General features: G+C 48.0%; 1 protein-coding gene across 1 annotated transcript in view; it reads right to left on the reverse strand.

Annotated features, from left to right (window-relative positions):
- Positions 1–15,000, reverse strand: part of LOC142487623 (scinderin-like) — a 162,029-nt gene that overhangs the window by 75,756 nt on the left and 71,273 nt on the right. The window contains exon 7 of the mRNA XM_075587232.1: positions 5,494–5,582. Within this exon, the coding sequence (XP_075443347.1) occupies positions 5,494–5,582 (89 nt within the window). The remainder of the gene's footprint in view (positions 1–5,493; positions 5,583–15,000) is intronic.

Genomic DNA, 15,000 nt, shown 5'->3' on the forward strand with positions numbered 1-15,000 from the left:
CTGACTGGGTGGGTGACTGACTGACTGGGTGGGTGACTGACTGGGTGGGTGGGTGACTGACTGACTGGGTGGGTGACTGACTGGGTGGGTGACTGACTGGGTGGGTGACTGACTGACTGACTGGGTGACTGACTGACTGGGTGGGTGACTGACTGACTGACTGGGTGGGTGGGTGACTGACTGACTGGGTGGGTGACTGACTGACTGGGTGGGTGACTAACTGACTGACTAAGTGGGTGACTGACTGACTGGGTGGGTAACTGACTGGGTGGGTGACTGACTGACTGGGTGGGTGACTGACTGACTGGGTGGGTGACTGACTGACTGGGTGGGTGGGTGACTGACTGACTGGGTGGGTGACTGACTGACTGGGTGGGTGACTGACTGACTGGGTGGGTGACTGACTGACTGACTGGGTGGGTGACTGACTGACTGACTGGGTGGGTGACTGACTGACTGGGTGACTGGCTGACTGACTGGGTGACTGACTGACTGGGTGACTGACTGACTGGGTGACTGACTGACCTGGTGACTGACTGACTGGGTGGGTGACTGACTGACTGGGTGGGTGACTGACTGACTGGGTGGGTGACTGACTGACTGGGTGGGTGACTGACTGACTGGGTGGGTGACTGACTGACTGGGTGGGTGACTGACTGACTGACTGGGTGGGTGGGTGACTGACTGACTGACTGGGTGGGTGACTGACTGGGTGGGTGACTGACTGGGTGGGTGACTGACTGGGTGGGTGACTGACTGACTGGGTGGGTGGGTGACTGACTGACTGGGTGGGTGACTGACTGACTGGGTGGGTGACTGACTGACTGGGTGACTAAATGATTGGGTGGGTGACTGACTGACTGACTGGGTGGGTGACTGACTGACTGGGTGGGTGACTGACTGACTGGGTGGGTGACTGACTGACTGACTGGGTGGGTGACTGACTGACTGGGTGGGTGACTGACTGACTGACTGGGTGGGTGACTGACTGACTGACTGACTGGGTGGGTGACTGACTGGGTGACTGGCTGACTGACTGGGTGACTGACTGACTGGGTGACTGACTGACTGGGTGACTGACTGACTGGGTGACTGACTGACTGACCTGGTGACTGACTGACTGGGTGGGTGACTGACTGGGTGGGTGACTGACTGGGTGGGTGACTGACTGGGTGGGTGACTGACTGACTGGGTGGGTGACTGACTGACTGGGTGGCTGACTGACTGACTGGGTGGGTGACTGACTGACTGACTGGGTGACTGACTGACTGGGTGGGTGACTGACTGACTGGGTGGGTGACTGACTGACTGGGTGGGTGACTGACTGACTGGGTGGGTGACTGACTGACTGGGTGGGTGACTGACTGACTGACTGACTGGGTGACTGACTGACTGGGTGGGTGACTGACTGACTGGGTGGGTGACTGACTGACTGGGTGGGTGACTGACTGACTGGGTGGGTGACTGACTGACTGACTGGGTGGGTGACTGACTGACTGGGTGGGTGACTGACTGACTGGGTGGGTGACTGACTGACTGACTGACTGGGTGACTGACTGACTGACTGGGTGGGTGACTGACTGACTGGGTGGGTGACTGACTGACTGACTGGGTGGGTGACTGACTGACTGGGTGGGTGACTGACTGACTGGGTGGGTGACTGACTGACTGACTGGGTGGGTGACTGACTGACTGGGTGGGTGACTGACTGACTGGGTGGGTGACTGACTGACTGACTGGGTGACTGACTGACTGACTGGGTGGGTGACTGACTGACTGGGTGGGTGACTGACTGACTGACTGACTGGGTGGGTGACTGACTGGGTGGGTGACTGACTGACTGACTGACTGACTGGGTGACTGACTGACTGACTGGGTGGGTGACTGACTGACTGGGTGGGTGACTGACTGACTGACTGGGTGACTGACTGACTGACTGGGTGGGTGACTGACTGACTGGGTGGGTGACTGACTGACTGGGTGGGTGACTTACTCACTGACTGGGTGGGTGACTGATTGACTGGGTGGGTGACTGACTGGGTGGGTGACTGACTGACTGACTGGGTGGGTGACTGACTGGGTGGGTGACTGACTGACTTGGTGGGTGACTTACTTACTGGGTGGGTGACTGACTGACTGACTGGGTGGGTGACTGACTGACTGGGTGACTGACTGACTGGGTGAGTGACTGACTGACTGACTGGGTGGGTGGGTGACTGACTGACTGGGTGGGTGACTGACTGACTGGGTGGGTGACTGACTGACTGGGTGGGTGACTGACTGACTGGGTGGGTGACTGACTGACTGGGTGGGTGGGTGACTGACTGGGTGGGTGACTGACTGACTGGGTGGGTGATTGACTGGGTGGGTGACTGACTGACTGGGTGGGTGACTGACTGACTGGGTGGGTGACTGACTGACTGACTGACTGGGTAACTGACTGGGTGGGTGACTGACTGACTGACTGACTGGGTGGGTGACTGACTGACTGACTGGGTGGGTAACTGACTGGGTGGGTGACTGACTGACTGACTGACTGACTGGGTGGGTGACTGACTGACTGGGTGGGTGACTGACTGACTGGGTGACTGACTGACTGGGTGAGTGACTGACTGACTGGGTGGGTGACTGACTGACTGGGTGGGTGACTGACTGACTGGGTGGGTGACTGACTGACTGGGTGGGTGACTGACTGACTGGGTGGGTGACTGACTGACTGGGTTGGTGACTGACTGACTGACTGGATGACTGACTGACTGGGTGATAGACTGACTGACTGACTGACTGGGTGGGTGACTGACTGGGTGGGTGACTGACTGACTGACTGGGTGACTGACTGGGGCAGGGGTGACTGACTGATTGAGGCAGGGGTGACTGACTGACTGAGGCAGGGGTGACTGACTGACTGGGGCAGGGGTGACTGACAAGGGATGTGGTGACTGACTGACTGGGGCAGGGGTGACTGACCGACTGGGACAGGGGTGACTGACTGGGGGGGGGTACCTCTGGTGTCACACACATACTCCCATACACACATACACACATCCATTCTCCCATACACACACACACACACACACACACACACACACACACACTGACTGACTCTCTCTCTCTACACACAAAAACACAGAGGGGGGGAGGAGGAAAGGCCACGACCAGCACCACCACCATGCTCCCCCCACCCCACCCCCCCGCGCCCATCTCCCGCTCGTGGGACCGGGGGGAAGCGGGGACCTGAGGGGACATCCCCGCTCCCATCTCCCGCCCCGCGGGCTTACACAGGGACAGGGGGAAGCAGGGACCTGTGGGGACATCCCCACTCCCATCTCCCGCCCCTCAGGCTGACACAGGAACAGGGGGAAGTGGGGACTTATGGGGACATCCCCACTCCCATCTCCCGCCCCGCGGTCTGACACAGGGGGAAGCGGGGACCTGAGGGGACATCCCCGCTCCCATCTCCCGCATGTGGGCTTACACAGGGACAGGGGGAAGCGAGGACATATCGGGACATCCCCGCTCCCATCTCCCGCCCCGCGAGCTTACACAGGGACAGGGGGAAGCGGGGACATCCCCGCTCCCATCTCCCGCCCCGCGGGCTTACACAGGGAGAGGGGGAAGTGGGGACCTGAGGGGACATCCCCGCTCCCATCTCCCGCATGCGAGTTTACACAGGGACAGGGGGAAGCGGGGACATCCCCGTCCCATCTCCCGCCCCGCAGGCTTACACAGGGAGAGGGGGAAGTGGGGACCTGAGGGGACATCCCCGCTCCCATCTCCCGCCCCATGAGCTTACACAGGGACAGGGGGAAGCGGGGACCTGAGGGGACATCACCGCTCCCATCTCCCGCCCCGCGAGCTTACACAGGGACAGGGGGAAGCGGGGACCTGAGGGGACATCCCCGCTCCCATCTCCCGCCCCGCGGGCTTACACAGGGACAGGGAGAAGCGGGGACCTGAGGGGACATCCCTGCTCCCATCTCCCGCAGGCTGACGTGGGGGGAGCGCCGGGGACAGGTGAACACCCCCGCTACCACCTCCATATCTGCAGGCAGCGGGAGCGCAGGGGACAGGGGGGAAGGCACAGAGAGTACTTACTCTCCAACAGATCTCAGTGGAAAAAGAATGGCTGCTTGTTAGGGGCGGGCTCATATAGAGCCTGGCCGTGCGCCCACAAAGCCTGGGAGCGTGCGCCAATTAGCAGTCAGGTAGGGGGAGTTTTTTTTTTTCCAGCGCGAGCAGGGAAAATTTAAAAAACAAACACGTGTGCTGCCTGGGCCAATAGGTGCTCGCCCAGAGGTTAAATCCACTCGCCCCGGGCATGTAGATGTATAGGATTGTCGAACACTGTATATATATACATTTGGTGGCACTCCTGAAGATAAATAAAATAAGAATAGAAACAGCTGTAGAAAAGGTGCTCGCTTGATGATCCGTATTCACCTCTCCTGATCAAAGCAATCTCAACATAGAAAATGGCCATGGCACTCCAGAATTAGAAAAATATAAAGATAACATAGCGCTTGAGAAAGGGCTGGTTTTTGGCTCGAAATGTTGCTCGGATTTTATTGTTTGTATCTCATGATGAGTTAAATAAATGTATCTTTATATTTTTCTAATCCTGGAGTGCGGTGGATATTTTTTATTTATATATATATATATTTATATACACACAAATAATGGAATATGGATTATTAACTTATTTCCATTTATTTTAATTGAATAGGTATCACTTACACATATGCACATTTAATCCTCTAATTTTTGAGGTATTAATTCAATGAGAATCGTGCACTCCTTTGGTTGAATTAATTTATATTTTGTTAATTTATATTGTGATCATCTGTTTATTAGATGATATGTATCTATGGGCGCCAATTAATTAATTCATTACCGTCTGTCAGTATAAGTGAGGGAGCCCATCTTTGTCACTTTTTACACCTGATGAAGCACGTTGTACGTGCAAAAAGCGCTGAGGTATCGTCATAGCATTATAGCGTATCTCACGTCATCACATCCTTGCGTCACACGGTTTGACATGTTTATACTCCTGCTTCACCTAGTGTTGCGAGTTTGCGTTCCGGGACCTGGTGCACCAGGTCATTGCTATATTCCATTTACAGACCTATGCCAACTGGAACACAGTGTGGAGCACATTTTAACAGTTTTAATCGTACGTCTATGTAAAACGTTGTGTGTTTTAATATACTATTTTATACTCAAATTTGGTGCGCTGTGTCTTTTTGTTCTATTTCTCTTGGTGATCTGGCTGGATTTCATGTGTGGGCTAGCAGAGCGCCCACCAGGACACATACTGTAACGGGGTGATCCTATTTTCAAGATTCGATTCCCATCCCTTTGATCTTAGGGAGAGTCTGCACGATTTCTTATACAGGACATATATATCCTCTCCGTTTTTTCTGCTGAACTCAACAAGACATTTTTTTTGCTGTTATCTTTCTGCTCACATAAACTGTCATTTTGTTTATGACATACCTGTGTGGTAGCAGCATAATTCATTTTCTTTATGAATTCTTCAGCTGTTGTTATTGCAGTCTTCCTCTCATTAACATTGGCTCCCTTACCTAAAATAAATTGTAAATTATAATAGATGGAATGTGTGTCCTGCAAATCAGATTACTACATTCATGTTCTAAAATGAATAACACGGTAAAGTTTACAACATGAGAAAACATAGGGTTGTTACAAGTGTAGCACTATTCCACCCCTCCCCTCCTCCTTCCCTCTGGGTGATCCATTGCATTGCTACTGTGTGGTGCTGAGGCATACCTGTAGGTTCAGGAGAACTGAGCTGATCTGCTAGTATAGTGGAGATCAGGACAGGCTTAGATTCTTCTCTCATAGTTCTTCTCACTGGTGCGTAGAGCCTCCAGCAGTAGTGGGCTCCAAGGAGTTTGGAGGTCAGCCCCCACTATTGCACTCTTTCTCCCCCTGCCCAAGGACTGATATTCAGACAGGGGTATATTATGAACAGGATCTTTATTGTATGGCATACACTGCAGATCTTCTCACAGCGATGCAAGGTCTCAGAGGCCTCATACCTCTGGATGGTGCTTTGCCCCTGGTAGTCTAAGGCATCTGTGGCTGAATCAGATGTTCCCTCAGTCCAAAGACTGAGGGTGAGCACGCTCATCCCGCCATGGGAGAGTCTGACAGCTCTACTGCTTCCTCTCTCTTCCAGAGCAGGAACAGGACTCTCTCTAAATTGGGCATTCCCCTAATTAGGATAAAGGGGGCGGGATCATGGTCTATACCTATTCCTGATAGGCTTACACAGGCCATTAGTCACCACCCCTGTCCATCATAGAGGAACATGGGTAAGGCACAAACCCATAGAATTAACCCTGTACAGCCTGCAGTTAGCAGGACTTACATAACAAGGCGGGGAAGGACAGGTAGAATATACATACCCTATTACACAAGATTATATCTATTTTAATGAACTATATCTTATAGAGCAGGGGAGCGCAAACTTTTTGTGCTGCGCCCCCCTGTCCCTCTGCCCCCGGCTCTCGCGCCCCCCTGCCTACCTTCATCCGCGTCAGATGACGCTGCGTGGGCGTGTGACGTCAGGTCAAATGGTGCCGCGGCGTCTATTGACGCAGCGTTGCCATGGCGACGCAACACAGACGGCTGAATCCCGGTAAGTAAACAGTTGCAGGGGCCTCACGCGATCCCCCGGCATTTCATTGAAATGCCTGGGGGGAAGAGCGCGGGGCCTCTGCAACTGCCCGTGCCACCCCAGCACAATCTCCCGCCCCCCCTGGGGGTCGCGCCCCCCACTTTGCGCACCGCTGTTATAGAGTATATTTATCTTGTCTTTAAAAAATATCTAATTTTCCTATATCACTAAAAGCAATGTTGAGCCTAGACTGGTTTTAAAACAGTGTACAATACGATCACTTAATAGATAACATAAAGATTGCTTTTTCTATTTTTTTTTAAATACTTTATAAAAGGCCAATAGCATCTTGCACGGGTGTCTGCTGTGTTTTTTTTTTTTTTAAATATAAAATGTTTTACTTTATTTACCTTTTTTTATTTTTCTCATATTTTATTGAATTTAAATACATAAAATTCCAAAGGAAATAACAAATAAAAATACCACTTGTGAGTACATTCACATCTGACATGTCTGCAACCCTGCCTTTCCCAATTATCTCTTAGCAGCTTTCTCAAAGCAGTGAGGGATTCTGGGAAATGATATGCAAAGGAGCACAGTGTCACCTTTTGCTTCATGTCCATGCCCGAGTTAAAGAAATGCATAGCCAGTAAACCTACTTACAGAAAGCTATTTCGATCTCATCAGTGTGAGGATTGTTATACCAGCTTTGGAATGTGAAGCTGGAAAAGGTTATAACTGTAACACGTTCCTCCTCCCCCCCTGGGAAATTTCACTGTTACACGGTGTGATGTGGTGCATACCTGCTGGCTCACAGTAGATCTGAGTCCCCTGCGGTGTGGTGGAGGAGGTCAGAACAGGCTTCTGGGGTAATAACTGATTCGTACTCATGGCAACAGTGCCTCCATCTTTTGCAGGCCCCAGGGATGTGGGGGACAATCCCTACAGTAGAACTTCTTTACCCTTCCCCTGATAGATTGCAGTCTCAGGCAGGAAGGTATAGATGAACAGGAACACACTTTATAGTACACTGTAGATCTTACAGCATTCACAGCAGTAGGCAATTCTTGAGGCTTCAACCTCAGGATGTACCCTGGACCTTCACTCCAAGCCAAGGGGCCCTGAAACAGCCCGTGCTCTTCCCTTACTTCCTGGTGAAGTAAGAGTTATATGCAGATGGGAAAAAGCAGGCACCAAACACACAGGATCAAAAAAGTGAATAAAGAAAATCCAATGAGAGCTAGTTCCCATAAAAAAAATAGTTTAAGGGATTCTACAAGAAAAAATATAACAGCATTATGGGGTACAGAGCCCCCCACCAACGCATTTCGAGCGCAAGCTCTTTTTCAAGGATACCTCAGGATTCTTCAATCAAGCTATTGTGATTTTATTCTATAGGCTTACCAGGGCTTACTGCCAGGAGAAGGGCAGACTAGTAGCCAGAAACCAGCCATGGCTATATAACATATCAGAAATGCTATTTATTAGTAATATTACTATAATAATACTAACATATAAACTATCATAATAATCAACCTAATATATATATATATATATATATATATATATATATATATATATATATATATATATCACAACAAAAAATCATCCATATAGTAAGCACACGGGTATACCAAAATAAGGGATGAAATATTAAAAAGGGAGAGGGTCACCACAACGACAAATCTAGTAACCATGGGAACTAAACATGGTACATAAACAACTTGCTTGCGTGTACTGACTGATCTGTGTGGTTGATTTGAAGTGCTGGTTGTTTAAAGTGTGTACAGATAGAACCAGAAGCAGTTTGAACAAGGAAGCGGTTGTGCAGCTGGGCACTATGATGCCGCGAGGTCTGAATGACTATTTAGGCTTTGCAATGTTTCTTTGATTTTGCAATTTAATGCTTTTTCATGTTTTAATATATGGTTTTCTTCCCCCCCCCCCTAGTCTGCTGTTGTATGCCCTCTGCCTGTCTATATTGATTGAAATTCTGGCATCAGAGATGACATCTTCGTTATGGCCGTATCACAGCACACTGGGACACATCTACCTCAAGCTAAATATTAAAGAACAGGGACAATACAAGGAGCTTTCAAAAGAACTATTCATCCCACGGGCAGTACAAAGGACTCGGGGCCATCCCTTAAGTTTGGAGGAAAGGAAATTTCACCAGCAACAAAGGAAGGGGTTCTTTACAGTAAAGGCAGTTAAAATGTGGAATTCATTATCCATGGAGACTGTGATGGCAGATACAATAGATTTGTTCAAAAAAAGGTCGGACATCTTTTTAGATGGGAAAGGTATACAGGGATATACCAAATAAGTATACATGGGAAGGATGTTGATCCATGGATTAATCCGATTGCCAATTCTTGGAGTCAGGAAGGAATTAATTTTTCCCCTTAATGGGGTTTTTTGTTTGCTTTCCTCTGGATCAATAAGTATAGATATAGGATAAAGTATCTGTTGTCTAAATTTAGCATAGGTTGAACTTGATGGACGGAAGTCTTTTATCAACCTCATCTACTATGTAACTATGTAACTATATGCTTTCAGATGATAGATGGGACGCTATGCAGTTCGTATTAAGACTCTGATGTACTAAGCCATCACCCAGGATATAGAAGAACTATTGATTAGCCATAGACATTGCTGTGGGAGTTTTTCTTATTACATCCTTGATCCCCTACAAACATGGAATCACATTTTGAATTATTAAGCATGGATTTTCATACTACCATATACTCTAAGGCCTGGGACATAGTGAGTATTAAGCTCGCTGAGGCGGGCTGAGCCGCGCTGAGCAGATGGACAAAGCCCCTGCATCTGTCATCAGCGCGGCTATAGTTTCTCCCTCCGCATGCGTGCTGATGCGTGTGGAGGCTGAGAAACTTTGCCGAGACAGGCAGGTTTGAAATTTGCCGCTCGGGGAAGCGGAGGAGCGGTCATGTCACTGCTCCCATCCAATGGGAGGGGGGACTAGCCCCGCCTCCCGCTCCGCCTCCTGGCGCACCTCCGCTCTGCCCCCGCCCTGCCCCAGAGCGCGCTCACTGCCTCGCCTGCAAGGATAGGGAAAAGCCCCATTTTGAGCAGGCGAGGCAGAGCAGGAGCGCGCCTCAGCGCGCTTAAACACACTATGTCCCAGGCCTTAGAATGACAGTTTTCGCTGCAGATCCAATGAAAATTAGCTCCATCTTATGGCAAATTTTATCAGCGCCATTCAGCGCTGCTATACTGAAGAAAGGACCTGCCAGTGCGGACTATTGAGCTCCCATATTTTCGATTCAAGGCTTCTAAGTAAGGCTGCAGTGATGTAGCTCCTCCCTGAGTCCTGGAGAAATTATTGGGGCCACGGTGGTGACGGGATGCTTTGACATCTGTCACGTGATGACGTCATTAGCCCGACTCTGTGGCTCCCTTACGTGATGACATCACCAGTGCTACCCTGCAGTCCTAGGCCAATTACCATGATAATCTTAGGGCTGGTGAGTCCGCGACGTGATGACGTCAGCGATAATACTCCCAGTGATTATTATTAGCTACAGCTGCTCTGTTATAAGACTTTTGGCGCTAATTCTGCTCCTCTGCCTCCTCTTTATATACTGGCCCATTCCTCCTAAACTCCACTCCCAGAAGAAGACCGTTCAGTCGAAACGCATTGGAGTGGGAGTGTTTTGGAGTGGAACCCCCGACTTTTCACCTAAGGGACATATCTGTGTTACTGGCTTTGCTCTATCAGCTTCTGGTGATGTATCAATTCCACCCTATGTGATTACATTCTCCTTATGCTTCTGGACTTTTTTTATTGGCACTTATCCTCTGAATTTCATCATAGTAACCACTGGATCAGGTTACTGATGTCCTCTCCATGATACCCTAGTATTCAGTCTTTGCAGCACTGAAATACTGTGTGTTTAATGTGGTTGCCTGTGCCATGTTGGCTGATATTTCCCTCTGTACCAATAACGCTGGTTTCATCAATAGCAGTATTATTGCACCCTATGCCACGTATTTAGTCCTTTACGCCAGTGCACCCTTACAACCATTGAGTTGTTTATGTACCGTGTTTAGTTCCCATGGTTACTAGAATTGTCGTTGTGGTGACCCCCTCCCTTTTTAATATTTCATCCCCTGTTTTTATCCATCATTAATAAATTCATTACTTAGATCCTATTTTGGTATACCCGTGTGCTTACTATATGGATGCTTTTTTGTTGTGCTATAATACCATTATCCATTGAGCACCACTGTCTATTGATTATATAGTGGTTGTAGGGGAATGAACCCCGTGTTGTCCGGTGCTTCTAAGATCCACTGGTACATCTGGGTGTATTATGAAGGCAGTCTCTGACACATGAAAATACAAGAATGGTCACTACACGAGCATAAAAAGTCCTGTGTGAGGGGAACCAGCAACAAAAGCATACGGCAGGATGAAGGATAAAGCCTGGGTGGGGGGCTGTTGTGCAGGGAATAGTTAGAGACAGGGAGAGAGGCAACCAGCGAGCTACCCCTCCCGTGTACTCACGATACTGTCACCTGCTGCCCTGACCCGACCCGGTATATTCACTGCCCGTGCCTAGCTGGTCCCGTCTCCTCGGGCGTCGCGCTGGTGTGTGACGTCATCTCCGAGGGCCGACAGCTATGCTGTGAAGGGATGGGACAAGCGCTGCCAATTCGGCGATCCTAAGGAGCCCCGGAACAGTTGCAGGGGGCGGATCCAAACGCCGTCGTCAGGACAGGGGAATAAAGCCCAGCTCCCAGCTCTGTGTAATGGCCTGCGTGCTCCACCAAAGTTATGAAATAAAATATCGTTCGTGGTGTATAGATGGTCACTGCAGCAGGAATTCAACCGTAAACTTGAGTAGTTAAAACAGCTTTATTGAACTAGAATGCTGCGCATCACAGAGAGCCACTCTGACGCGTTTCGTTCCTGTGTGGAACTTTATCAAAGAGACTTTGATGAATTCCTGCTGCAGTGACCATCTATACACCACGAACGATAGTCTATTGATTATATATCACACATTTATGACAGTTTTTGGGTAACTTTTATATGTGGCGTGCATGCGGTATAACTTTGTGTCTTAATATATATATATATATATATATATATATACTGTATATATATATATATATATATATATATATATATATATATATATATATATATATTTACACATACAGTATTCATTAGGAAAACAAAGCAAACTAAACACAGGAGGACATTTAAAGTAATTAAGATATATGTTAATTTTAAGTTCCAGATGGATGACAGGAAAATAAAATATAGTTTCTAACACATATTCCTCCATTTGATGAAATGCTAAATGTGAGAATTTATCCTTATACTCATTAGCAAAATTAGTAAAAATGCGTAAAACCACACAAAAGGATTAAATAAATGTGGATTTCCAGTTACAAAGCAGACGTCTTTTAATTTACATTGCTAATATGGGATATATATCTAACGTGATCTTTAGATAGTACACGTGTTTGCAATTCAACTCCAATAACATATAAGGATTCAGAAAACAGGATTGCTTCCTGGAGAATTTGAGATGTATATGAATGGATTTGCTGTCATACTGTACATGTTTTATTAAAGGGCGTGACCAGAGAGTATGGGCTAAATCCATATCTGCATTATTGATTCTTTAACAGTTTCCATTAGATATTCATTTTAATATAAATATAGTGTTGGAATTTCCAGTAATATTGATACTTAATATCTTTTCCCCAACTATACAATAATGTATTATAAAAAGCACTCACAACTCTATAATGAGACATATGAGAAATTATTTGAAATGTATTTTGGATCTTCACGGCAGATGAAAGGAAAGATGTTTGAATAGCACCACTAATCCCACCTAATTTATGAAGTCTGAAAAGATTGAACTGTTTTTGTTTTGGGAATTAGAATATCTTATAAAAAGTCAACCCCTTTTTCTTTCCAAGACTACCATTTCAGGATTGATTATTCCATAATGGAGTAAATAAAATTGGGAACGTTTGATGTTTGATATGTAAGGCTACGCTTATAGTGCCGGCGACGCGACGGTCAGGCGAACGTCGCTGGAAAATCAAATAGAGATGACTTCCAGCGATCGCGACCAATCCGTTGCTCCGTCGCGCCGCATCGCGCTTACTATAAGTGCACGCGACGGCGGCAATGCATTTATTTTGCCGCGACGTCGCATCGCTGTCGCCCTCGCCGGCACTATAAGCGCAGCCTTAGGTGATCCAATATGGTATGGATGGTGCAATAACTGGGTGAGAGTGAAGTTCACACATATCTCTGCAGCCATCGCAAACCCCAGCCTCCCTTAGACCAATGTGTTTGCATCTTCTTAAGCTTGGCATATTTCCTTCCTATAAGAAATTGCTTACAATTTTGTCTATTTGGCTTACATATTTTTGTTAAAATTGGGGCATATGGAAAATTAAATATAACTGAATAGATCTATAAATATATTTAAAACGTAATGTTATCTACTTTATTCTGTCATGAATACAGAGTCCTATCGTAAAAACACATAATAGAACTTATTTTTTTAATGTGTACATGGGTTTTATCTGATCAGTCTTTTAAAGCTGCAGTTCAGTCTATATCCTGCATGTGTGTTTTTTTTAATAAATCAGTTCTGTAGTAAGAAATAATACTTTTAGCATTTTCTGTTTTTAAAAAAACAACTTTGAAAGACCAATTTTCTTGTATTCTATTTTAACAAGCATTTGCTAAGGCACTGCCCCTTCATGGCCTGTCACAAACCCAGGCACACCCCTTTGTCAGCACTGCCCTCCCTCTCTCTAAACGTGCACTAGCATCTGGTCACATGATCTTCCTCATACAGTAGTACATTCAAGGAAGCTGGAGAAAAGGGATCAGCCATGCATAGCAGCTCGGATAGGCGATTTCAAACTTATTACAGTGTTTATTCCATTCATTGCACGTGTATATAATGTAAAATTGTAATAATTCCATTTATAGCAAACGTGTATATGTGAATATTATTTAGATGTATATGTATGTTACTGAAATGTGGAGTGAGTGTGTAGGTAAATACACACAATACACTTCCACTGCATATATATATATATATATATATATATATATTATATATATTATATATTATATATATTATATATTATATATGTATGTATATGTGAAGTTATGTGAGTAAAAAAGTGACAAAAACCCTCCATAGCAAGGCAAATAGCAAATGGAAATATTACTGCATGCTCATTTGTATGTATATATATATATTTATATACACACACACTTCAAATACGGATAGTGATTCACGTAAATGATATATTCACTTTCTGGGAGTATAAGAGTGACTGTCCTGTTGTTCCTTTTTTTGTATCCATCATTGAATGGTATGCGTGCGTCAGTGTGTGTGCGTGCGTCAGTCAGGGTGTGTGCGTGCGTCAGTCAGGGTGTGTGCGTGCGTCAGTCAGGGTGTGTGCGTGCGGCTGTCAGTGTGTGTACGTGTGGCTGTCAGGGTTTGTGTGCGTGCGCCAGTCAGGGTTTGTGTGCGTGCGCCAGTCAGGGTTTGTGTGCGTGCGCCAGTCAGGGTGTGTGTGCGTGCGTCAGTCAGGGTGTGTGCGTGCGTCAGTCAGGGTCTGTGCGTGCGTCACTCAGGGTGTGTGCGTGCGTCAGTCAGGGTGTGTGCGTGCGTCAGTCAGGGTGTGTGCGTGCGTCAGTCAGGGTGTGTGAGTGCGTCAGTCAGGGTGTGTGCGTGCGTCAGTCAAAGGGCAGGCGTGGGGGGGGGGTGAAGGGCAGGGGTAGGGGGGGTGAAGGGCAGGGGTAGGGGTGGGTGAAGGGTAGGGGTGGGTGAAGGTCAGGGTTAGGGGGGGTGAAGAGCAGGGGTAGTAGGGGGTGTGAAGGGCAGGGGTAGAGGGGGGTGAAGGGCAGGGGTAGGGGGGGTGAAGGGCAGGGGTAGGGTGGGGTGAAAGTGAGGCACAAATTGTTGGCAGGAGTAAAATGTCCCTACACACACACACACACAACGGGAGTGAGAGGTGGTGGAGAGTGGGACTGGCGCAGATCCGAGGCTGCTTGGCCCCCCAGCGGCTGGGGAGTTGGCGGCCGGGGGGGTAAGGGAGCGGGCGGGGGGGGGTAAGGGAGCAGGCGGGGGGGTAAGGGAGCGGGCGGGGGGGGGGGAAGGGAGCGGCGAGGGGGTAAGGGAGCTTTGGCGGCTGGGGTAGGAGGGCCGCGCGTACCCCCTTTGTGAGTGTTTGTATGATATAGATATATATGCACACGCACGCATATACATGCGCACACATACACGTGCACACGCACACATACATGCACACACGTATACATGCGCACACGCACACATACA

The sequence above is a fragment of the Ascaphus truei genome, chromosome 2, assembly GCF_040206685.1.
Source record: "Ascaphus truei isolate aAscTru1 chromosome 2, aAscTru1.hap1, whole genome shotgun sequence".
NCBI lineage: Eukaryota > Metazoa > Chordata > Amphibia > Anura > Ascaphidae > Ascaphus > Ascaphus truei.